The 22,863-nt window shown below is 62.8% G+C and overlaps 2 protein-coding genes across 4 annotated transcripts; one reads left to right on the top strand and one right to left on the bottom strand.

Moving 5' to 3' along the window:
* Positions 1-148: 148 nt before the first annotated feature.
* Positions 149-15,349, bottom strand: PACSIN1 (protein kinase C and casein kinase substrate in neurons 1). Of its 3 annotated transcripts, XM_072028409.1 has the most exons (11): positions 15,194-15,304; positions 5,078-5,188; positions 4,557-4,689; positions 3,968-4,124; positions 3,646-3,881; positions 3,407-3,562; positions 2,912-3,087; positions 2,523-2,643; positions 2,312-2,433; positions 1,975-2,168; positions 149-1,637 (listed from the first exon to the last, which is right to left on the bottom strand). In XM_072028409.1, the coding sequence occupies exons 3-11, from the start codon at positions 4,617-4,619 to the stop codon at positions 1,528-1,530; spliced, it is 1,335 nt and encodes a 444-aa protein (XP_071884510.1). In that variant the 5' UTR covers positions 4,620-4,689; positions 5,078-5,188; positions 15,194-15,304; the 3' UTR covers positions 149-1,527. The 3 variants fall into 3 exon arrangements, with proteins under 3 accessions (XP_071884510.1, XP_027300685.2, XP_027300686.2); XM_027444884.3 differs by lacking the exon at positions 5,078-5,188 and having other exon boundaries at positions 15,194-15,349; XM_027444885.3 differs by lacking the exons at positions 5,078-5,188; positions 15,194-15,304 and adding an exon at positions 10,790-10,915.
* A 1,741-nt stretch (positions 15,350-17,090) lies between these two features.
* Positions 17,091-22,252, top strand: RPS10 (ribosomal protein S10). Its single transcript, XM_038168201.2, has 6 exons — positions 17,091-17,247; positions 17,887-18,036; positions 18,420-18,591; positions 21,510-21,587; positions 21,849-21,904; positions 22,164-22,252. The coding sequence occupies exons 2-6, from the start codon at positions 17,887-17,889 to the stop codon at positions 22,203-22,205; spliced, it is 498 nt and encodes a 165-aa protein (XP_038024129.1). The 5' UTR covers positions 17,091-17,247; the 3' UTR covers positions 22,206-22,252.
* Positions 22,253-22,863: the final 611 nt, after the last annotated feature.

Raw genomic sequence — 22,863 nt, 5'->3', positions numbered from 1 at the left:
GGGGGGCTCGGGGGCTTGCCCCAGGTTTGGGGTTTGGGGTCTGTAACCCCCAGAGTTTTGGGGTTTAGGGTCTGTGACCCCCAGAGTTGCCTCCAGATCGGCGCACGCAAACGAGGACCCAGACCCGGAGCACGCTTACAGAGCTCGGTTATTTTCTCTTGCTGCTTTAGTTGTTGTATCCACGGTAATACGATCACAATATATATATATATTATATATATACCTCTTAAATTACACAAATAATGTACAAAAAACCGGGGTGCATTGCTGAGACAGGTGGTCGGTTAGGTTTTTTTCTGACTTTTGTTTTTTTTTTCTTGTTTCCCATTCGTGTACCTGGCAGGGGCTGGCGCTGCCCGGCGCTGCGCTCCCTGCTCCCGGGGGAGCGCCCGGTCCCTGGGGCCAAAAAATTCGCCAGCCGACGGAGCGGGCAGGCGAGGAGAGGGGGAAATACACAGGGAAAGCATCGGCATTGATGCTGCTGAGGGTGGTGGGTGGAAAAAAATGGAATGATCAGAGAAGAGGGGTGGGGTGAGAGCGCTGTGCGGGGGCACCCATGGGTGCAGAGGGGGCTCCGGCCCATGCTGATGCTGCTCCCAGAGCCCAGGTGCAGGAATGGGGTGAGCCTGGAGGGTGTCCCCCTGCCCCTGCTCCCATCCCTCATGTGCCAGACCTCAAGAAGGGGTCGGAGGGGATGGTCCCCAGCGGGTCCCCGAGATCCTGGGCTGGCTGCGGGGCGCTGGTGGCAGCGTGGGGCTGTGGAGAGGTCCTCGGGGAAGCGGCAGCGCTTTTAGGATCTGGTTGACCTGGGATAAATACCCTTGTGGAGGCCGCTGCTGCTCCCTGCAGCACAGGCAGGGCATTGGCTTGGAGCGTGGTGGCAGCACCCGGCCACGAGGAGGAGGAGGAGGAGGAGGAAGCTGGAGAGATGCCACCAAGCTCCATGCTGGGGCTGGTCCCACCTCGCTCGGTGCCCCTGGATGGGGACAGGCGGCTGCGGGGTAGGGGGGGACGTTGGTCCCCTTCCTTCGGGGATGGAGGAGGACTCGGGGAGAACACAGAACAGCCAAAAAATAAATGGAGCAAAACCCCATTCCCTCTCATTTTCAGGGGGGCGAATTAGGTTGGTCCCAGGAGCTTCAGCGCCGTGCATTTCGGAGCGCTTGCAGCCGGTCGTGGGGCGGCTCAGGGTGTCAGTGTCTGTAAAAGCCACCAGCCAGGGGCTGTCACCGGCTGGGCTTGGAGATCTTGAGGTATCGGCTTTTCGCTCGGCAAATCAGCTAACGCAGCACGGACAACGTCATCTTTCGCTTCACGTTATCTTAGAAGAAGAAGAAAAGCGGCTATGCAAAATACTCTTCGGAGACAACTCTTAAAAAAATAAAAGCTTGGTCGGAAAATATGTCTGAATCTCTAACTGTGAGGGGCGACGGACCGGACGGCGAGATGGCTGGCTGGCTGGCGGAGAGATGAGACAACGGAGGGTGGATTTATCTGCGGACAGCGACGAGGAGCACACCACAAGACTTAGATTGCCTCCACGTAGTTGGCGGGGTAGAGACCCAGCTGCCCGTTGTCCAAGCGCCCCTTGCACCAGCCTTGCTCGTCTTCTTCTCCCAGCTTGGTCAGCTCATCGCCTGGAGCGGGAGGCAGAGAGGTGAGAGCTCGTGGCAGGTGTTGGGGTCTCTCCTTCCCCAAATTTCTCCCCTGGGTGGGGCTGCTGGGGGTTTTGGGACTGATCCTGAGCAGGTTTGCAGGGCGGAAAGGTGCCCCGTGAGACCTCATGTGCCCTGTCCCACCTCCCCTTCAGCCCCACCCTGGGTCGTGCCTTCCCCTCTCTGCCACCCCCACGTTTTGAAGAGCCAGGACAACCCCGACACAATTCGGGGCGTTTTACACCAAAAAACACAACCGGGAGACCTGCAGCTCGGGCAGACGCCCCGCGGGACAGCCCAGCACCCTGAGGATCCTCACCTGCTTTGAAGCTGAGCTCGTCCTGCTCCTGCCCGTCGTAGTCGTACAGCGCCCGCACCCGCACGCCCTTCCCCGCCGAGTCCTCGTCGAAGGGGTTGGTGCCCCCGTTGGCCTCGCTGGCGTTGAAGGAGTTGCTGCCCTCGTCGTCGGACCACTCGGCGCTGTAGGTCTGCCCGCGGTCGTGGCTGCTGACGCTGGGGGGGAAAGGAGAGGGGATTTGGGCACTGGGAGACACCAAAATCTGGGTGGGTGCTGCGGATTTCCTGAGTTTTTGGGGATGGGGGCACGGCCAGCGAGACGTGGGGGGACCAAAAATTCGCTCCCCGACAGCCCTCACCTCCCGCGCTCGCCCGCCGACGCGCCGGTCTCCCCCGAGCTGACGTTGGTCAGGGTCACCCCCTCGCCCTTCTTCATCTTCTCCTTCCTCGCTATCGTGTGCGTCAGGTCCGGGTTCCACTCCTGGGAGCACAAAGCGCCGGCGCTCAGCACCCTGCCGCCATGTGGGGGGCTGCTGGTGCCCATCCCGGGGGGGGGTTTCTGAGCCTCACCTCAAACTGGGGCCAGTTCATGGCCATGCCGGGGCCACTGGTGCTGCGGAACCACCGGAGGTCCTCCTGCGCGTCCGACAGGCGGATGGTCTGCTCCAGCTCCCGGTAGACGTTGGCGTAGCTGTGGGGAGAGGCGAGGGGTGGGGGGCTGCGGGATGGACCCCCCCTGGGGAACCCCAGCAGTGGGGACGAGGTGGGGATGTCTGAAGTTGTGGCACCTCCAAGGGGACACCAGGGGACACCTCTCTGGCACCTCAAGGTGCCCACGGTGTTGGCCAGAGCCCCCTGGTGCCGCAGGGGATGGGTTTTCCTGGAAGCACCCAGGGCTTGCTTTGCTTTCTGGCCCTTACACGGGTGTTTTCTGCCCAGACAGCCGGGGGGGCACCTACCTGCTGCTCTCGGCCAGGTTCAGGTGCCTCTTGATGTCCAGCAGCACTTCCTTGAGGAAGTTGAGCCTCTTCTCCTCGAACTGCTGGCACTGCTCGAAGACCTGCTCCATGCTCTCCATGTACTGCGGGGTACACTTGTTCAGCTCGTCCAGCACCTTCTCGTACTTCTCCTGAGTCTGCAAGGCGCAGGGGGGGTGCCCCGGTTACACCAGCACCCCAAAAGCCTCCGCAGGGTAAAATCAGCCTGGCGGAGGGAGAGATCTCACCCCAGCAAGAGGGGCAAATCTCTGCCCTGCTCGCACACCCCAGCCACTTCTTGTGCAGACGCACAGGGACAGGAATAAGGGAATAAATGGTCATAAATGGGAATAAAAGACCATAAATGGGAATAAATGGGGAACAAATGGCCATAAATGGGGAACAAATGGCCATTTCTGGTGCCCGATGCTGCGTGAGCCCGGAGCTGAGCTGCCCCGCGGCGCTGCTGGCTCGCACCTTCTGCACGTCTTGCTTGCACTTTTCCACTTTGTCCTGGAGCTTTTTCTGCTGCTCGGGGGTGTTGGACTGGTCCGCCTTGCTGTTGGCTTCCCGGGTCATGGCCAGCTTCTCCTCCTTGCAGGCCAGGTGGTAGGCTTTCTTGGCCGTCTCCAGCTGTGGAGAGAAGAGGGGGGGGGACGTGAGGACAGCAGGGACCCGGGGGTCCCGCGGGTCCCACGCCGTGCTTCTCCTCTCACCTCCTTGAGCTTTTTGGCCCAGGGCTTCTGCGCTTTTCGGAAGCCGTCCTCGGCCTCCTTGGCCTCCTTGAAGCCTCCCATGATCTGCTTGTGGTAGGCGTCCTTCTGCCAGTTCTTGACCTTCTCGAAGTCGTCGTTCAGCAGGCTGTTCTTCACCTCCTGGTGCAGCTCGCTCACCTTGTCCGCCTCCGTCATGATGGCCCCCCAGGCCCTCTCCAGGCTGCCGTACTGCGGGCCTGGGGGGCGGAGGGGACGGGTGAGCACCCCCTGCGGCCCCGACCCCCCTCCCGTGGCCCCCGGGGGTCCCGGCTCCCCGCGGTACCTTTCTCGATCAGCTGCCTCCACCGCTTGGACCAGTCGGTGAGCTGCTGGGCGTAGGACTTCTCGATCTTGGCCCTCTCGTGCACGCAGTTCATGAGGTCGTTGCAGAGCCGGTGCCCGTCATCGATGCGCTTCACCGTGCGCTTGTAGTTCCCCACCTGGCACGGGGACGGGGACGGGGACAGGGATGGGGATGAGGAGAGAGATGGGAATGAAAACAGATGGGGATGGGGAGAAGGATGGGGATGAGAACAGATGGGGACACGGAGAGGGACGGGGATGAGGACAGCGATGGGGGCAGGGATGGGGATGAGAACCAATATGGGGATGGGGACAGGGACAGGCAGACGTGGGAGCAGTGCCCGGGGGTGCCCCAGGGGGGGTGCAGGGATGGAGGTTTTGCTCCCAGCCACCTCCTCTCATCTTCTCCCTCCCCAAGGGCCGGCGGGGCAGCACCTCCTGCAGCCCCCCCCAAGGACACCGCGGCAGGGATGCCCGCGCAGGGCTGGGTTTGGGAAAGGGGGGCACTGCCCATGGTGGTGATGGCTAACGGGGACGCCGCGGGGACAAGGGGGGTGGCCGGGGCTCACCTCCCAGAAGCTGTCGGTCGTTTCCTCGGCGGCCGCCGCCGACTCGTCGTAGGAACCTGACATGGCTCCCGGGGCGGCCTCGGCCGTCGGTGCGGGCGCTCGGTGGCTCTTGGGCAAGCAGCAGCCTCATGCACTGGGGAGAGCAAAAGGGTCGGGGGGGGGGGGGTCACAGCAGCCTCACAGGGCCGAGCAGAGACCCCCAACCCTACCCCATCCCATCCCGCTGCATCCCCATCCCATCCCCATCCCCATGCCCTGCGGCACCACGGGGCGAGCACCCAGCTGCAGGGGATGGGGAGGGGGGACAGAGCCGTTCCAGCTCCCCTCCTGTGCCCCCCACATCCCCCCCCCACGGTGCCATGCAAAACCCAGACCCCGCTGCAGGCATCCAAGCCCTGCTCAAGCCTCAGGGTTTCTTATGCAACGTCTGGGCAGGCAGAGCTGCCGCAGAGCCACCGAAACCCTAAAACCTCTCTGCTGGGATGGAGAAAGGAGGGGAGGAATGCAGGGGGGGCCCTTACCCGGTGGGGGCTCTGGCCCGGCCACTGCGCATCCCCGGGGGAGCCGCCGAGTGGGGGGAGTGCAGCCGGGAGAAATTCTCGTCCTGTTATTCCAGCCTAATCCGTCCTGATCTACAGAAAAACGGCATCCCCGTGGCGTCACGTGGGCCTGCTGCATGGCTTAACCCTTTGCCGCTCCACCCGGAGACGCATTTTTGGGGCTGGGGGACGCCGGTGGGGCTGGGGACTTGGCCAGCAAGGTGGCACCGCATGGGGACGGAGAGGGGACCATGGGAGCCACGGGCATCACTGAGACCCCTCCTGTCCTGGCTCCGGACACTGCTCCCGTGGGAAGCGCTGGGCTTGTCCCGCCTGGCATCTGCCACCAGGGTGGCCAAAAGCAGCCAAAACCACCCCAATTTTCCCCTGCCCCATCCCCAAAGAGGCTGTGTGAGGGGGGACAGGGCCACACGGTGCCACGCACCATCACAGCCGGGTCACATCCTGCCCCTGGGAGAGGGCGATGGCTGGGAGGGCACACGGGGTGCCACCCAAGGGTGGGTGCCCGCTGGGTGCCCGCTCCCCCCGGCTGCGTGCTGCCGGCCCCCAGCAGCCGTTGGGACAGGGCAGACGGGGTGCCGAAATGGTTACTGGAGCGCCGCGGCCGGGCTCGCTGTGCTGGAACTAACAGAGCCTCGCAGGGATTTAGTGATATAACCACGAATCCCACCAATCCCCGCGCCGCCCTCCCCAGACGGTTAAAAATAAACGCGTGACTGTCCCTCGCCCCGCCGCGGAGGCGCAGATGGAGGGGACCGCGGTGCCGCCAGCACCGGCCCCGTGCGCCCAGCGAGGCGCAGCAACACCCACGCAGCACCCGAGCACCCCTGGCACAGCCACTGCCCTCCCCAGGGGTCGGGGTCCCCGACCTTCCTGCCCACCAGCCGTGCCACTGCACCTCCACGGGGTGTTCGGGGCCGCCCTGGGTTCGTGTTTCTGCTTCTCCAGCTCTTAATTTTGTCGCAGAGGCTGCGCTGGCAGCGCGAGGGCATCCTCAGTGTGACAGGGGTGAGGGATGCCATGGAGGGAGCACAGCTCCGGCTGGGGGTCCCGTGGGACCCCCGGGCACACGAGGCAGTGGGGCTGAGGGGCACTGCGGGGTTTGGCTGCCGCAGCTCGCTCCTCGCTGTGATCGGGTCCGAGCTGCAGCCTGGGGGTTATTTTTGGCTCTGCATCACTGCTACAGCTCACGCTGCCGCCTTGTTGCCTCTCTCACCGCCACACGCACGCAGCCGTGCACGCACCCCCGTGTGCCCCCCACATCCCCAAACCCATACACACTCCACGCTGGCCCCGTGCCCACCACCCCGGGCAGCCTCGTGGCCCCCAAACCCACATCAAGGCAGCTGGCAGCGATGCCCAGTTTCCAAGCCACACCGTGGCGAGCTGCCAGCCCCAGCTGGGTGCTGCTGCACCCAGGGCGGTGTGGGTCTTCACTTCTCCCCCCCCCAAGCAGATGGAGAGGAGCTACAGAGGGTTTTGCACAGTGCAACGCTGAAATTTGTCTCGGCTCATGCCCACGCAGAGGCTGGCATGTCCTTGGGTTGATCCCACAGCTGCCGGTCCCCCTGCGTGTCTCCATCCTTTCTGGCACCCCGCTCGGTGCTGAGCGGTGCCGCAGCTCCCCGATGGAGCCTGCTGGCATCACGGGGGGGGTCCCTGCCCCCCTGCGGGCACTGAGCTGGCAGAGAGGGGCCGGGGATGAGGGTGCTGCTCCCGTGCAGGCAGGAGGCTGCTGCAATGCAGAGGGCTGGCGCTGCCGGTGCCACGGGCACGGGATCCGGGCATCCCTGCACCGATGGATGCTGTGCCCAGCTGGAGCCAGGCGGGACCTGCCCGTCCCGGGGCTGGGCTGGAGGCAGGTTGGTTGCTCTGCCTCCAGCACAGCCTCGCTGGGACACGGCCCCAGCCCCACTGCAGCCAGAACAGGGCACGGCACGGGGAGGTGGCAGCTATCTGCGGGTGTCCCCATCCTGCCCAATTCTGGGGGGCCAGGAGGGGTTCTGCAGCCTCCCAGAGGTGGTTTTCCTGCTGCAGAGCCCTTTGCTAAAGCAGGATCAGAGCGAGATGCAGCAAGGAAGGGAGCAGAGCCCAGCCCGTGTCCCTGTCCCCATCCTGCCCCAGGCTGGAGGTGACCTCGTGATAATGCAGAAGGAGCTGGGGCTGAGCCCTGGTGCGGGGCTGCGAGCGCTGACAGGGCTGGGAGGAGAGGCGGCGGTGACGAATTCCTGGTGAAAATACCCAGGGAAGGGGGGAAGCCGCTCTGGCAGCTGCGCTTGGTCTGCAGGAATCAGAGCGCACGGGGAGGAGGGACGGCCCCCACGGGCAATAAAAGGGCTCGGGGGGCTCTGACCCCACCTGGGGCTGGGCTGGGTGCAGCTCGGGCTGGGGTGGGACCAGCCCGATGGGGACATGGGAGCTGCTCTCCAGGTTTATTGGAGCTGCTCTCCAGGTTTGCTCGATTTTGGGAGCATCCGAGGGCTGTGCTGGGCCCTAGAGCAGTGCCTGGTGGTGGGGACAGACCCAATCTCCCCCCCCAAAACATGGGCTCACGATACAGCCGGGTCCCCTCCACCAGCATTTCGGAGGAGCCAAGCAGCTCCTGGGGCTCTCCAACACCAACCCCTGAGCCCAAACTGATGCCATGCAAGGAGCTGCCTTGGTGCAAAACCCTCCTGCAAACCCCACGTCCCAGCTCCAGCGCAGAGCCCCAGCCCCACGGCCACGAGGGCGCGGGGACCCTCGCCTGCAGGAGCGCGTGAGCCGGGGCCGGGGTGCGATCTGCTGCGTGCTGCTGCCTTGTGGCTGCTCGGTGCCTCCCAGCAGGGCCATCTCCAACAGCAGAGAGCTCAGGCAATTGGAAACGAACCAATTGCCTGAGCTGCTTTTATTGCAATTAAACTCCGAGACCTGGCAAGCCCAGCAGCACCCTCCCAAGGAGCCGCAACGCGAGATGGACGCCGTGTGTCCCCTTCCTTCTGCGAGCGTGCAAGGCCAAGGCTGCGTGTGAGGCTTCTTCACTAGGGGCTCCGGCTGTGTTTTAGCAGCCCCAGCTCCGGTGCTGTGCTGCGGGGAGGTTATTTCCCTGCCCTGGTTGCAGCGTGGGGCTGGGCGTTGCTATTTCAGTGGGTGCAGCACCAGATGCCAGCCCCACCACTATACCCGCGTGGGAACTGCTCACGGTGAGCACAAACCGGCACGGAGCAGCTGAGGGAGCACCGAGAGCAGAGTCCAACCACATGCAAACCCGTTGGGAGCCCCGGGAGCTGCATCCTGCCCGGCCCTGCAGCCCTGGGAATGCTGCATCCACCGCAGGCAGGACCCAGCACCCTCCTGCTGTGCGCACGCGGGCACCCAGCACCGTGGCACCAGCACCTTGGTGCTGCTCCTGTGAGAATTTGGGTGTGAGATCCCCCCCAGCACGATGTCAGGTCCTCGTGCAAAGCTGGTGCTCAGCCAGAGGACTGGGTGGACGGTGTGCTGGAGGGTGAAGGGCTGATCGCTGCCCTCCCGGTGTCCCAGCACCAGGCAGGGATCGCTGACCCCACGGCACAAGGGATGGGTTGCCGGGCTCTGCCTGCAGCCAAAAAGGGGGCCGGTGATGGGAGAGGGGAGATGGGATGGGGGGAGCAGGGTACAGGGGACAGCAGGGAGATGGGGGCTGCGGGATGGGGCCGTGTCCTCCTCCCAGCACCGCTTTGGGGAGCGGTGGCAGAGGTTTGGGGAGCCTGCGGGTCTCCAACCCAGCGGGGCTGCTCCAGGGGCTGGGTGCTGCTGATTCATGCTGGCAGCCGGCTCCACACCCCGAGCAGAGCCCAGGGCTCGGGGCTGAGCAGCTTGGAGAGGCGTGAGCAAGCCGGGGAAGGGCTGGGCGCGTGTCCGCCCCGCTAATTATCAAATTGAGCCAAAGCCTGGCAGGGGGGAGGCGAACCTGGGCCCTTCCCGAGCAGTTGGCACAGTGGGAGCGGGCTGGGCACAGCTCACGGCAGGGCTGCGTCCTGGCAGGATGGCTCTGGGTGGGATTGGAGCCCTGGGGAGAGCACCCAGGCGGAGGGGATTGGGGTCTCCAAGTGCCAGGGGCTTTTCCCTGGGGTTTTGGGCAGGGCGGTGCCATGGGGCTGGCTCGGCCATGGTGCAGGAGGTGGCTGTGAGGGCAGCACATCCCCGGGGACGAGGGGAAGGAATTGGGGGGAAACCTCCTCGGGGAGAGGCTCTCCCAAGGAACCCAGCGCAGGATGTGCCGGGGGCTGTGCCCTGCCCCAGCTGGAGGGGGGCAAGCACTTGGGGGGGGGGTCCGGTTGCACCAGGGATTTGCTGCACCCAGCTGGGGCACGGCTCGCAGCTTCCCAAAACCCAGAGGGTTTGCAGAGGAGGTTCCCTGACCCCAGGACGTTACGCGAGCCCCGTGTCCCATGGGGGGACGCCCGTCCTGCTGGGCTGGGGGCTGCGCACGGGGGAGATGCTCCGGGGCAGCTTCGCCTTCTGTGCGCTCTGCAGAAACCTTCCCCTGCCTCCTCCTCCCCTCCCCGGAGTTATCCTGCTCGGCACGCAGGGGCACCCATCAAAGTCTTCTAGGGATTTTTACGAGCCTCGTGCAGGTTTCTGGAAATATGCGTGGCATTTGCAGATAACGCCGAGTTTCTCCCCGGGGGAGCTCGCAGCCGGGCTCGGGGACCGCGGCTGTGCCAGGAATGTGGCCGGGCTCCGGGGGCTGTGGGGTGAGGGGAGCTGGAGCAGGATTATCAGCCCCACGCATATGCTCGGGCCTGGGGAAGGGAAGCTGCTCTGAGCCTCAGCTTGCGGGGTTTCGACCTGCCTCCTGGCTCTGCAGCTTTTCTCAGCCCCCATTCTTAGCTCGCTGCTGTAAACAAGGATGCTCTGACTCTCAAGGGGGGAATTTTGTGGTCCCAGGAGCAGGGGTTGGGCAGAAATCCCAAAATGAGGTTTGCAGGTAATCCAAGAAGCAGCAAACGATGGTGCTGGAGGGCACAGTGGGTGCTGCTGGCCCCCTGCTTCTGCAGTGGGGAGGGGGGGAGCTGGAGCATGGGGCTTGGGGGTCCCCATCCCCATCCCCTCGGTGGGACAGGGACAGGGCTGGTGGTGGCAGGAGGTGACCGGGGCCAAGCCTGGGGCTGTCGGGAGCAGGGCTGGGGGGGGGGGGGGCTGCATTCAGCTGCCTCTGGCAGGGGAAGGAGGCTTGGGGCCAGAGGGGGCTCAGCAATGGGGTAGGAAATGGGGGGGTGTTGGGGGGAGGCAAAAGGGTTTTTTTTAGCAGTGGGGTGAGGCGCTCAGTTGGGCAGGGGGGCAGCAGTGCCAGGAACAACCCAAATCCCCGCTGCTGCCTCCCCCCCTCTGTGTGCAGCTGGGGAAACTGAGGCACAAACCTGGCCGTGCCCCTGCCCCAGCACCCCCTGGACGCGCTCTGGGGCTGAAGGTCACCCGTGTGTCCCCCCCAGCTTACAGAACGGAGCAGGGGACACCACGTCCCACCTCGAGAGCAGGACACAACCCAGCCCCATCCCACCTGGTCCCTCACAGCCCCCCCTCTGCACCCCCAGACCACACAAGGCACCCGGGCACCCCGCACCCCCATCCCCATGGGACACCCCGCTGCCCCCTCTCCCTTCCCAGGCTCCCCGCAGCCAAACCCCCTCTGGGGGGGCTGCCGCTTACCTGGGCCGGGCAGGGGGGGGCTGCGAGGGTCCGGGGGGTTTTTTTGGGGGGGAGCTGGCTGGGACGGGCACGCTGCGTTGCGCTGTGCCGCGCTCAGCACCAGCCGGGCAGCGGCGGCGTGCGGCCGCGGGAGCGCGCCCAGCCTGCAGCCTCCCGTTGTCAAGACAACCAGGGATGGAGCCGCTGCTTGCAAAGGTTGCAAAAATCATCCCGGGGGGGGCAGTGGACACCCCCCCAGCATGAAAACACCTTGGGCTGTTGGCCACCCCCTTGCAGCGGGTAGCAGCAGGGTGGGCGCTCGCCGCGCCTTTCTGTGCGCCCCCCGGGGTGCTGCAACGCTGCGGGAGCCTCCCGGGGGGCTGGGGGTGCTCAGCACCCGCTTTCTGGGGTGCCCTGCGGAGTGGGGTGCCCCTGGGGTGCTGTGGGAGGCTGTAGTAGGGTGCCACCAGCTCGTGCTGGGTGCTGTCACCGTGGGGCGCCGGTAGGGCCAGGGCCAGGCTCCTTTACCCCCTTAGGCTGCGCTGCGGTTTTGGGGGAGCTGAGTGGGGAGCCCAAGGGCATCCTCGCCCCACTGCCCCTTGGGGTCCTTGTGCCCCGTGCAGAGGGGGCAGGATGGGATGGAGCAGGGCGCTGCCTCCTCTCCTCCCCCTGGCCCTGCAGGGAGGGCTCCAGGGCTGAGCTCCTGCAGAAACAAAACCCCAAAACGCCTTGGGAGAGGCAGCCGGTGCCGCCCCCGCACCAACTGCGCCAGCTGGGAAGGGGCTGGCACCAGAGACAGGAACAGTGAAGGGGGCTCTGTGCCCCACAGGGTGCTGCTCCGGGGTCCTGCCTCCTCCCAGACCCTACAGCTTGTGCCCGGGCTCTTATCACGGGGTGCCACGTCCCCGGGAGGCTGGGTGCCCATCATGGTTGGGGTGCCGAGGGGCTCTCCAGCTCCCCGCGCCTGCGTTTCCCCCCAGCTCGCGGGTGATGTCAGGGAAATTAAAAGCCAGCAGGAGACGAGCGGGTCGAGCCGAGTAACCGAAACCGCCCGCAGGAGCTGCAGTAACGAGGCTGGCTGGGGCTGCGTCTGCCCGGATCGGGTTGCCCGCAGAATGCGACCCGGTCCCGTGAGGCTCAGCCCGGCTCAGCTTTCCCCTAACGAGCGCTTCCATCCTTAATGAAGCTCCGTGGGGCTCGCCATGCTCCTGCGTGCCAGCCGAGTGTGTCTCCCCGCCTCACAGCTGGCCAAAAAGGGCCTCAGAGTGTTGTAGGGCTGCAGCACCGGGAGAAGGCAGAGCCAGCCCCAGGAGAGCTGGTGATGGGGGCACCTCGGTGCCTGGGGGATTCCCATGTGCGCAGCCCCTCACCGATTTTGGCTCCTTCACCAAAAACCACAACAAACTCCTCCTGGCGCTCGCCCTCCCGGCGGTTCCTATTTCCCACAACCTCTCCTTTCCCCCTCGATAAAAGGAGTTTCCTCGTGGGAAGCGGCGGCCAATATTGGCAGGAAATGAGCCTTGATTTATCGGGCCGTTTGGCACTCTGGAGTTACGATTCTTCGAGCGCCGTGGTGAACCGAGGAGCAAATCATCCCCGGCCGTGCTGCCAGCAGCCTGCCCGGGCAGCCCCAGGGCGAGCGGGGTCCCTGTGGGGCCGGGGATGCCCTGCAGGCAGCACTGCGGCTCTGCAGGGGAGGAGATAAATGCTTTTTTGGGGCGTGAATGCCAGCCTTTGCAGCACGAAGGGGGGATTTTCGAGCACTGCATCCTCCTGTCTGCCTCCCCTCACGTCCCAAGCCCTCCCCTGCCCTTCCCACCGGGTGCAGGGGGCAGGAGGTGGTGTGGGTGCCCCCGTGCCCAGGGCTCGCCCCCACCACAGATGTGCTGCTGGTCCCAGGAGCCCCCCGACTCGCTGGAAGAATGCGAGCGCAGGGCTATTTTGCATCTGTAATTAGCGGCGGAGGATAATTGGCCCCTCTGCAGCAATTACGCAGAAAAGCGAGCCATTGTGGAGAGCTCCGGCGCGGGGCAGGTGCTGCCAGAAACCCGTCTCGCAGCGACACAATCCCCTTTTTGTCTGCAGATACCCAGCCCCGAAGGCACCCTCCGAGCCCCATCCGGGGCAGGGGCCGTGTTGGGGACATAAAGGCTCCATTTTTCCTGGGAAAACGCCTCGCTGTGCCGAGCTGGGTGCGGGCAGCGGCCGGGGGGAGCGCGGCCATAAAGCCCATGGCGAGGTCGGGGCCGCTGCCTCCTTCCCCTGCTGCTCGGCCCCATAGGGAAGCTCCCTGCTCCAAGGCTCCCCTACAAAAGCACGGCAGGGCTCGCTGTTTGCCCTGCTGTTGCACAAATCCCAGCCCCGGTGGCTGCCCCGCCGGGGACAAAGTCTGTCCGTGGGGCAGAGCTGTCAGCGAGGTGTCCCCGCTCCTGCCAAGCAGCAGGGGAAGAGCCCAGCTCCGTCCCAGCACCGCTCCCACCCCAGGGTGCCCACACACTGCCCGGCACAGCCGAGGAGGAGCAGCAGCACCGGGGGACGGGGGGGTCCCAGTGAGGTGCGGCCCGCAGGGAGCCAAAATTGGGCTGTGGCTGGCTGCGGCGCGTGACCCTGGTGCTGGCACCTTCCTCCTGTGCTGCTGCTCCCAGCACCATCCCTTCCTCGCCCTGCCTTCATGCACGTGATGAGGCGATGCCTGCGGGCTGCCCAGCCTCGTTTGCCCTGATCCTTTTAGGTAAACGCAGCCTGGCACCGCGGGGAGAGGCAAAACCCCAGGAGGGGATGGGGCCGGGCCTGGGGACACCGCTGCAGGCACCCCAGGACAGGCTCAGCGCTGTCACCAGCAGCTGATCGATTCCCCTTGGTGTTTCTAATCTTCCCGAGCCTCTCCTCTCTCTTTTCCAGCTCGTGTCCCCGTGCGAGCCGAGGAGGGCATGGGGACACAGCCCAACGATGCCACCAGCAGGGCCGCTAACCAAAACCATCCCTGGGGTAAGGGCTGATTTCCTGGCTTCTCCTCACGCCTCTGCTGTGCGCTGCTGATCTGCTGCACGCAGCAGTGCGGGGTCACCGTGCCCCCCGAGCTTGGGGACGCCCCATGCCGCAGCAGCCGCCTTGCCCCGAGTTTTATGGCTGGGGCTGAGGGATGTGGGAGCAGCTCGGGGGGGTTGCGGGGGGAGGCGCAGCCCTAATCCGTTTAGCGAAGCGCTCGCTTGGCCATTTCTGAGGCAGGTGGAAGAACGACGAGGAGGAGACGCGGGCAGCTCGGCGGGGCGAGCTCTCCCCAGTGGGCGCGAGGGGCCGGGAGATCGCTTCTCCCTGGGGGCTGCCACGGTCACCGCAGCCTCCCCGGCTCTGCCCTGTGAGGTTTGGCCTTCCCCCTCCATCTCCTCGGGGTGTTCCTGTCCTTGCTCCCCCAAAGGGGCAGAAACAAGGAGATAAAATGGGTTCCTTCGAACCCAGCCCGCTCCCAGGGCCGAGGGCAGGATCCCGCGTTTCTCCCCAGGCGGGTAGGGGGATGCCAAGCGCATACCGAGGAGGCAGGGGGGAGGCGAGCACAAGCGGTCGCTTGCTCAGCACTGACAGCCCTGACAATCACAGGCTGTTCGGGGCGGCTTTTTGGCTCCCAGCCCTCTTCTGTGCATTCACGGGGAGCCGGAGGGACCCCGCTCCTGGTGCGGGCTGACCCGTGGGCCCCCGGCGGCACAGCGACTGAGCCACCCGCGGTGCCAGCCCCCAGCCTGGTGGGGTGAGCACGGCCATCCCTGGGGCCAGCAGCCCCCCAGGATCCTCCCCACAGCCCCAGGATCTCCCCACAACCCCCAAGATCCCCCCGCAGCCCCCCAGGTTCCCCTGGGGGCCAGCAGGGCCGTGTGGGCTATGGAGGTGATGCAGCTTTTGCGTAACGCACGGAGCAGGGCGCGCGAGGGTGGGGACGTGCAGCAGTGCTGGCCCCATGTCCTCCGAGCCCCAAGATGCTGCAGAGCCCCTGCCCCCCCCCCCAGCGAGACCCCCGCTGCTGTTTCCCACCCGTCAGCAGCTCCCCAGGAGGTTCAGGAGGCTGAGCCCAGACCTGAGGCACCCTCATTGTGACCCAAAAAAGCTGGCAAGCCCAGACTTTGGGGGTGAACCCATGACAGAAAGCAAGCCCCAATCCCAGATTAGTTTGGAAATTGCTTAAAACAAGGGGCAGCGAGCTGCTACTCCAAAATATATCCCCCTCCCCTGCTTGGGGACCATGCAGGGGCTCCCGGGGTGGCAGCACCATCGCGGCACGCGGGGATGTGCTGAACCCCAGCATCCCGTCTGCTTCCCGGGGCCACCACTGCCACCACCACCCTCCGCGAGCCCCCTGCCACCGCCGCCAACCTCCCGGGGGCCGGGTGGGCTCCGTACCGCGCTGGGAGCCCCGGGGACGCGTGCCGGTACCTTGGGCGAGCGGCTGCGGGGAGCAGGGGAGGGCGCGGGGCGGCCGGGGGGCCGCGGAGGCCGGGGGGCAGCGGGGGCGGCCGGGGCGCTGGCGGGGAAGCCGTCAGCTCCGTCTCGCTCGGGCTGGATCTGCACATTGGGAGGAAGGTCACGGCAGATGGGGAGGAGGGGGGTAAAGATCAGCACGGAGATTACCGAGGCATTTTTAGCCAGCCAATCGCCGCCACGGCTCCCGTAATGACTCCTTCGCGGCACAAGGTGACAACGCTACCGCAGGAGCGGCGAGGAATAAGCCCAGGAGGCTGCGGGGGGGTTCCTGGCCTCCCTGCGGGCTGTGTCCCCCCCACGCTCCTTCCTTCCCCTGAACCCTTTCGCTCTGCAGCCCTTTTTCCCCGCTCTCCTCTCCCTGTGCAGAGAGGGCAGCCCCGAGCCACCACATCTCCCCCTGGGGACTGTGGATATGGGAACCACAGGCAGCCCCCAGACCACATGGGGTGGATGGGGAGCACCCCGCTGACACATGGCCGTGGCATTTTTGGGGGCAAACAGGCAGCATTTAGGGCATGGAGCTGGGCTGGAGGAAGATGAGAGTGGGAGCAGTGCCTGCAGCGCTGGGTGTGTGTCCTGCGGTCTCCCCACACCTACACGTCCATCCTGCTCCCCCGGGATCCCAGCCAGGGCTTTACAGCCCGGCTCCAAAGGGCGCTGCCACCTCCTCCTCACCTCCAGCCCTTCCCCGAGGGCAGGGCTGGTGGCAGCGGGGGCTGCAGCCCACGAGAAGCACTGAGCCCCAGGGCTCTGGGCCTCTCATTGAGGGGCCGTGGTGGAGGCAGGGATGCCAGAGCCCCACCACAAACGTCCCCATATAGTGTGTCCCCAAGAAAAGCAGACATGGTGGTGGTGGATCTGCTCCTCCTCACCATGAGGCTGCCCCCGGGCACCTGCAGAAGGCTGCGGGAGCCTCCCATGATGAATGTTTCAGCCTCAACAAACAGAGGCCGTGCTCGGAGCCCTGCCCAAGCCCCCCCTGCCTGGCTCAGCCCCATGGGCGTCCTCCCGCTGGCCCCTCGTGCCGTGCCCTCACCAGCCTGGGGAGTACGGGCAGGGGCGAGAGCGAGCCTGGCCTCAAACCCTAATCCGTGGAGGATGATCCCAGGCACTGGCACTGCAAATCCCATTGCTGCTGGGCACGTGTGGGAGCTGTCGGGGCTGCCCTGGTGCTGGCGGAGCTGTGGGCTGAGGGGCTGGGGGGCATAGGGGCTGAGGGAACAGGGGCTGAGGGGCTGAGGGGCTGGGGGGTGAGGGGCTGTGGGGCGAGGGGCTGAGGGGCTGGGAGACGAGACGATGAGGGGCGAGGCACTGGGGGACAAGGGGCTGGGGGTACAAGGAGCTAAGGGACAAGGGGCTGGAGGATGAAGGGCTTGGGGACGAAGCGATGAGAGATGAAGCGATGAGGGACAATGGGGCTGGTGGATGAGGGGCTGATGGACGAGGGGCTGGATGGTGAGGGACTGGGGGACAAGGAGATGAGGGAGAGGGGGCTGATGGATGAGGGGCTGGGGGACAAGAGGCTGGGGGACGAGGGGCTGGGGGCTGAGGCACTGTGAGGTGAGACACTGTAGGGTGAGGCACTGAGGGACGAGGCGCTGTGGGGTGAGGCACTGAGGGGTGAGGCGCTGCCATGCACAGGGGCAGCTCCTCCATGACGGAGGCAGGTGGCAGAGGAGGTGATGGAGGCCATCTCCGAGCACCTGGCCCGGCCCCAGGCTCTCCCCGTGCTTTTTTACTGTCGCCCCCAAATGTCTGACGGACACCTTGGGGGGGGGGGAGGTGACACCGGGCGGGGCAGCGACGCCCCAAGGGACATTTCCAATCAGGCACCGCGCGGGGCACCCCCCATTCTGGGGGCTTTCCCATTGCACTCAGGCAGCGCCGCGGACACCTCCGCTCCCCCGGCCCTCGTTCCTCCAGGAGGGGGCCTTCGGGAGGCCGGAAGCGGCCGCTCCGCGCACGCGCCCTCCTTTTCCGGTCCGGGCCCCGCCGCCGCCGCCACGGTGAGGCCGCGCTCCGGGGCCGCATCGGGCCCGCATCGGAGCCATCCCGGGGCGGCGCCGCGGGGCAGCCCCCGGGCGGTGATGGGGGGACGAGGCCCGGCCCTGCCGAGGGGAAATCGCCGGGATGGGGCGCGCTGGGGGCCCGATTTTGCGGGATGGGAGGGCCCGGGGGCGGGAGGCCGCGGGTAGGCCCCGGAGGCGCGCTCCGGGAGGCCGAGGCGGGCCCCGAGGCCGGGGGTGCAGCGCCCGGGGGTGTTTGGGGCGCTCGGGGCCGTTCCGGTGGGGTCGGGGCGAGGTGGGCAGCCCGGGGCTGAGGGGGAGAGCTGTGCCCCACCGGCCTCTGTCCCTGTTTCCCTCTGACAGCAGGTAGCTGACATGTAGTCTTTAACGTGAAGCTACATTTTAATGTTAGAAATCCATTTTAGAATTAAAAAGCCCAAGTTCGGGGTGCTGAGGAGCTCGCATGCTGAATTTTAGTTCAAAAAGGCATTTAAGAGACAACCTTTTTCTTTTTAAAAGCGTTAGGCTTTTCATGCAAAGCACCACTATGGTTATTGTATCACTTCTGGTAGACATGTGTCACCTGAACGTGTTTATTTTACATCATCAGTGTTTACTCCCTGCCTGTTTCGTGTTTAGATGTTGATGCCCAAGAAGAACCGGATCGCCATCTACGAGCTCCTTTTTAAGGAGGGCGTGATGGTGGCCAAGAAAGACGTCCACATGCCCAAGCACCCCGAGCTCGTCGACAAGAACGTGCCCAACCTCCACGTCATGAAAGCCATGCAGGTACGGAGGGGAGGGCGCAGCTGGATGCGGGCACGTGAGGCTGGGGGTCGCTGTCTGTAAGTAAATATTGTCACTTGTTAGCAAATAAACTCTGTCAGACATCGCCTTGTGTTCACTGTTTCTTTCCTAGTGTAGTGGTTGTCCCATTTTCCTGATTATTGTTATTCCCTTTTTACTTACTGTGTTGTTCTCTGCAGCTACAGATGTTTTTTGTGATCCCCAGCTATTTTTTTGAAGCTGCGATGCTTTTATGTGTGGCACCCTTATATTTTCTCACAGAACGGGAAAAATGCCATCAGATTTATTTTTCATGTGTGAACTTTTGTCTTTTACTAGCTTTTTACCCCCAATAACTGGGCAATAACCGAGAACTCTTTCCCTAGTCTCTGAAATCCCGCGGTTATGTGAAAGAGCAGTTTGCGTGGAGGCATTTCTACTGGTACCTGACCAACGAGGGCATCCAGTACCTGCGCGATTACCTCCACCTTCCCCCGGAGATCGTCCCCGCAACCCTGCGCCGCAGCCGCCCGGAGACTGGCAGACCTCGGCCCAAAGGTAAATAAAAGCTGGCGGAGAGATGGCTGTGGGGGCAGGAGGGAGCAGGGAAGGGGGTGATGGTGTGGGGAAGCAGCTGGGTTTTGCTGTTTTCAGCACAGACTGGTGTGAGTTGCTGTCATTTTGGGGTGTGGAAACATTTTGGGGTGTGGAAACATGGGTAGTTGGTTCCTAGGGGTGTAGGTTTTATTGCTTCTGTGTTTGGTGCTGGTGTGATGGGGTAACAACAGGCTGGAAAGGGGCGAAGGGGGGTGTGATGGGAGCAGGTGCTTGAGCATGGGACGTGGCCCTCTCTGTGAGCACTGGGTGGGATTGCTGAGGGCTCCAGCCGGGGATCCGGGAGGCAGGTGGTGCCCGTAGGTGCCGGAGGGCTTCTCAGGGCTCTGTACTCTGGGAAGAGCCCACAGCTGGGGGCTGCAGGTCTGCAGCAGGAACACGGCTCTGTGGTGCTTGTGAGTCTGGTGGGTGCAGAGAATCTGAACTCTGATGAATTGTCTTCTCTTTGGAGAGCTGCCTGGGGGCTGCTGGGCTTTCGGGACTGCAGGGGAAGGGACCAGGCTTGGGCTCAGCTGTAGCAAGACTCAGTGACAGAAAGCAAAGGCAGCACATCAGTGCTGGGTGCGCTTCAGGTGGGGATTTGCCTGGTACCTGAGCTCAGGCTGGCTGCCCACTGCTCTGGCTGTGTGCGGTGAAGGTGCCGTTAGGTGAGCTGGGCTGTTAAAGCTGCCTCTGCTGGAAAAAAAAGTTCCACCAGGTAAGTGGGACGTGCTGGTTTTGTTCCGATTCTTCTCATGGGGTTTTCCAAATCCCCGAGCGAGGTGCCCACCCAAGCAGATGCGCTGCTCCTGCTGAAGCCCCAGGCCGCCAGCAGCTTCCTCTCGCAGGCTTCTCCCTGCCAAACGTCCGCTGAAGCCGCTTGCAGGTGCCTGAAGTGTGTGTCCAGGTGGTATCCCTATCCCACTACTCCCAAACAGCAACGTGACAAAGTTTGGGCTGCAGATCTGCCTGCGTTGCACACAGGACACAGACGCTGCGCTTTTTCCACGTGGATGCTCTGTGCAGGCCTAAAACAGCTCGGGAATCGTTCTGTTACCTTCTGGGGACAGCGGGGCTGTACGGTAGGAAGAAACTAGGATGTGTTGAAGCTGCTGCTCCCCTTGTTGGGTTCGGAGGTTGCTGTGTTCCAAGCTCACAGCTGCAGCAGGAAGGATGTGCGCGTTGCTGGGGTGTTTGGGAATGCTCTGTGCAGGGCCTCCTGCTCGGCCTTCCCCATTTCTCCTCAGGAACACCCCAGTGCAGAACATGGACTGTAAAAATGCCCAGGGTCTTTGGGGAGGCCAAAACTTTCTGGAAATGTGGAGAAATGACAGAGAGAAGAGAGAATCACCGCAGCCAGGGCTGGCGGAGCAGTGCTGCCGAGTCTAGGGACAAGAAATCCCCAGAGGCAGGAGGGAGAGGGGACCCTAGCCCGGTCAGCAGGGATGGCTGCTGTGCTGTGGGCTCGTGCTAGCGAGGATTTTCACCTGCGACTCTTGCAACTTGGTTTTTAGCCAAACAAAATCACAGCATCGGCTTCAAAAGGGAGAATTGCGCTCAGACTGGGAGGGTGATGGTTCCTTTGATCTCTCAGTAGCTTTGGATGTTAACAAATTTATTCTTCAGAAGCTGTGTTTATCCAGAGAGCTCAAGAAGCTGCATTTCTGGTGTCAGGTTGGGGCTTCTTCAGTTCTAGGTTAAAATTTGCTCCGGGTTTGTGCTGTGAGGAAGCTTCACATTGCAGTGCCAGTGACCTTCAGTGCACGCCTGAGCAGGGCTGGCTGGTAGAGCTGAGACTGGTTATGTCAGCGCTGATTCTCTGCTAATTACTCATTTCTCTGTTAATTACCCATTGTCTGCACAAACTGGGAGTGACCGAGGTGTGCAGGATGCAAGCCCTGCAGAACTTGACTGGCTTCTTGAACTTTTGGGGCCTTTTCTGGTGCTTTTGTGTACTTCTGCCAACTCTCAAGTGAGGCTTGGCACAGACGCTGGAGCGCTGAGTCTGGAGTAGGTTTTAGACTGCTGTTGAGCTGGTATTTGTAACTTGGGTCTGTTCCATGTGCCACTGAACCCTTAGAAATGAGGGATGGACAGATGGAAAGCTGAAAACAAAACCCCACAAGTCATTGGCATGGAGATGCGTGGAAATGTGCTGTAACAGTTTAACACAGAGAAAAGGATGTGGAAGCACTCGTAGGAAAAGTTAACCACTTTGCACACAGGCGGGTAGTGTTTGTGATCTCGATTTGAAGTCTCGATTATGAAGAACTGTTTTTTTGTGTGGGATCCGTGGGAAGCCCAGAGACCTTGGACTGGTGCAGGGGGAGAATGTTTTGTCTCTGCTCTGGGGAACTCTGAGAGTCACCCAGAAACCGACATTTCCACCCCAGATTTTTCCTGCAAGCATTCTGCCTGGTGTTAATCTCACATTACACAGATAATCTGCTTTTAGATTTATTAATCTGCTCCATCGTGGGGGATTTGTGATACCGATAGTGTGGCTGTGTTTTAGCTCGGGATCAGGATGCCAGTTTGTGACTTAGCTGGGAACGAGCTCGTCAGATGTGACAGATCCCCCGTGCCTCTGATTTTTGTATGTAGCTGCGTTGGATGCCGTAATCCAGCTTTTACATCATTTATGAGTTCAGCCCAAGTGCACGCTGGTGCCCTCTGGTAGATTTTACCCTTCAAGTGAAATTTTCCTTGCTCCATTGCTGTTCCGTTTCCGTTTATATGCACTGAGGTGTCTAAGCTGTGAGATGCTGGCAGGTGTGATGCGTAACTGGAGAGATTTTTCCCCCCTTCAGATGATGTGGGGCCACACGTGAAGCGAGCTGTCCATGCCCTCCCTAAGTGTCTGTTGCTGTTCTCACTCACAGGCCTGGAAGGGGAACGCCCCGCGCGCCTTACTCGGGGAGAAGCCGACAGGGATACGTACAGACGCAGCGCTGTTCCACGTGAGTGTGCTGCTCAAGTCGAGCTCACTCTTTGTGCAGCTTCCCTCTTTGGGAGAATTGTCTCGGGCATAGAGCTCGTTTTGAGAAGGGAAGGGGAAAACTGCTGGTGGAGCTCAGACATCTACACGGCAGAATTTGTCCGTGTCTGCTCATGGATACAATTAAATTCTGTCGGGATGGGCTGTGGGGTTCCTAGCAGTGGTGCTGTGCTGGGGAGTGGGTTCTGGGGGTTGTCATTAACTCGTTCTTCTCTCTCTTCAGCTGGTGCTGACAAGAAGGCTGAGGCTGGTGCTGGAGCAGCCACTGAATTCCAGTTTGTAAGTGTGTTCAAGTTGGCTTTCTGTTTTGGGGGCTTTGAGTAGGAGGCATTGGATAGGTCAGATCTGTGTGCTCATGATCAGGGGTCAGGTATTGGGCTCTGATCCTCTCAGTGCATGTCAGAGTAAAGTGAAGTTGAGGAAAGCCAGCCAGCTCTGTCATGGTGTTGGTGGGTTTTGCAGAGTGTATTTGCTGCTGTCGCTTGATTAAAGTGGCGACTTCTGATGCACTTCTAACGCTCTTCCTTTTCTGTTGCAGAGAGGTGGATTCGGTCGTGGACGTGGTCAGCCTCCTCAGTAGAAGTTCCTGCTCATGTTTTGTGTATAATAAAATAGGTGAAAATGCCACCTGGCTTCCATCCGCGTGTTTTATTGGAGTGCCTGAGCCCGGAGCTCACATAGCAGGGGGTGACTCAGACGCTTGGCGTGCCGTACCCATGCTGCAGTGCCTCCTGGTTAGAAAACAGGTTACAGGAGGGAAGTTCCTAGGTTTGGTGACTACTGAGGGAAGGTTTGCTAGTGTGTAAGGGTGATCCTTAGGGAGGAATGAGGAGCTGTGGCTCAGGGCAGCAGCAGGCAGTTTGTCTGCTCTGCCCAGGAAGAAATTCGTTCCTAGGAAATCCGCAGAGAGACAATTCTGTTTCGTAGACAGAAAATTCACCAAGTGCAGCGGGGTTGGCCCAAGGTCCTCTGTGAACTGAGCACCAACAATGCAGGCAAGTCAGCGTTCCCTCTATCCTCGTTCTGAAATCACGGGGTTAATTAACCGAGGCTTAATGAGGGAGTTGTGCCAGCATCTGCTGGCTGGAGCTGAGCGGGGCTGGGACGGGTCCCCTGCAGTATGGGGCCGGCCAGTAGGTGTCAGCCGCAAACTGGGAATGGGATGGGGCTTGTGGGGAATGGTTTTCTGCAGCCTCACCGATCGGGTGGTGTAGGGCAGCCTTAATGTCACAGAGGTG

The sequence above is a fragment of the Anas platyrhynchos genome, chromosome 27, assembly GCF_047663525.1.
Source record: "Anas platyrhynchos isolate ZD024472 breed Pekin duck chromosome 27, IASCAAS_PekinDuck_T2T, whole genome shotgun sequence".
NCBI lineage: Eukaryota > Metazoa > Chordata > Aves > Anseriformes > Anatidae > Anas > Anas platyrhynchos.
This window is presented reverse-complemented; position numbering and strand designations above follow the sequence as displayed.

Bases quoted from the DNA above. Each gene is read 5' to 3' on its own strand.
- PACSIN1 (XM_027444884.3), bottom strand. From the start codon at position 4,619: ATGTCAGGTTCCTACGACGAGTCGGCGGCGGCCGCCGAGGAAACGACC. The intron at 3,882-3,967 runs GTACCGCGGGGA...TCCGCCCCCCAG, and splicing joins GAGGCAGCTGATCGAGAAAG to GCCCGCAGTACGGCAGCCTG. The intron at 2,169-2,311 runs GTGAGGGCTGTC...TTTCCCCCCCAG, and splicing joins TCGGCGGGCGAGCGCGGGAG to CGTCAGCAGCCACGACCGCG.
- RPS10 (XM_038168201.2), top strand. From the start codon at position 17,887: ATGTTGATGCCCAAGAAGAACCGGATCGCCATCTACGAGCTCCTTTTT. The intron at 18,592-21,509 runs GTAAATAAAAGC...TCTCACTCACAG, and splicing joins TGGCAGACCTCGGCCCAAAG to GCCTGGAAGGGGAACGCCCC. The intron at 21,588-21,848 runs GTGAGTGTGCTG...CTCTCTCTTCAG, and splicing joins CAGACGCAGCGCTGTTCCAC to CTGGTGCTGACAAGAAGGCT.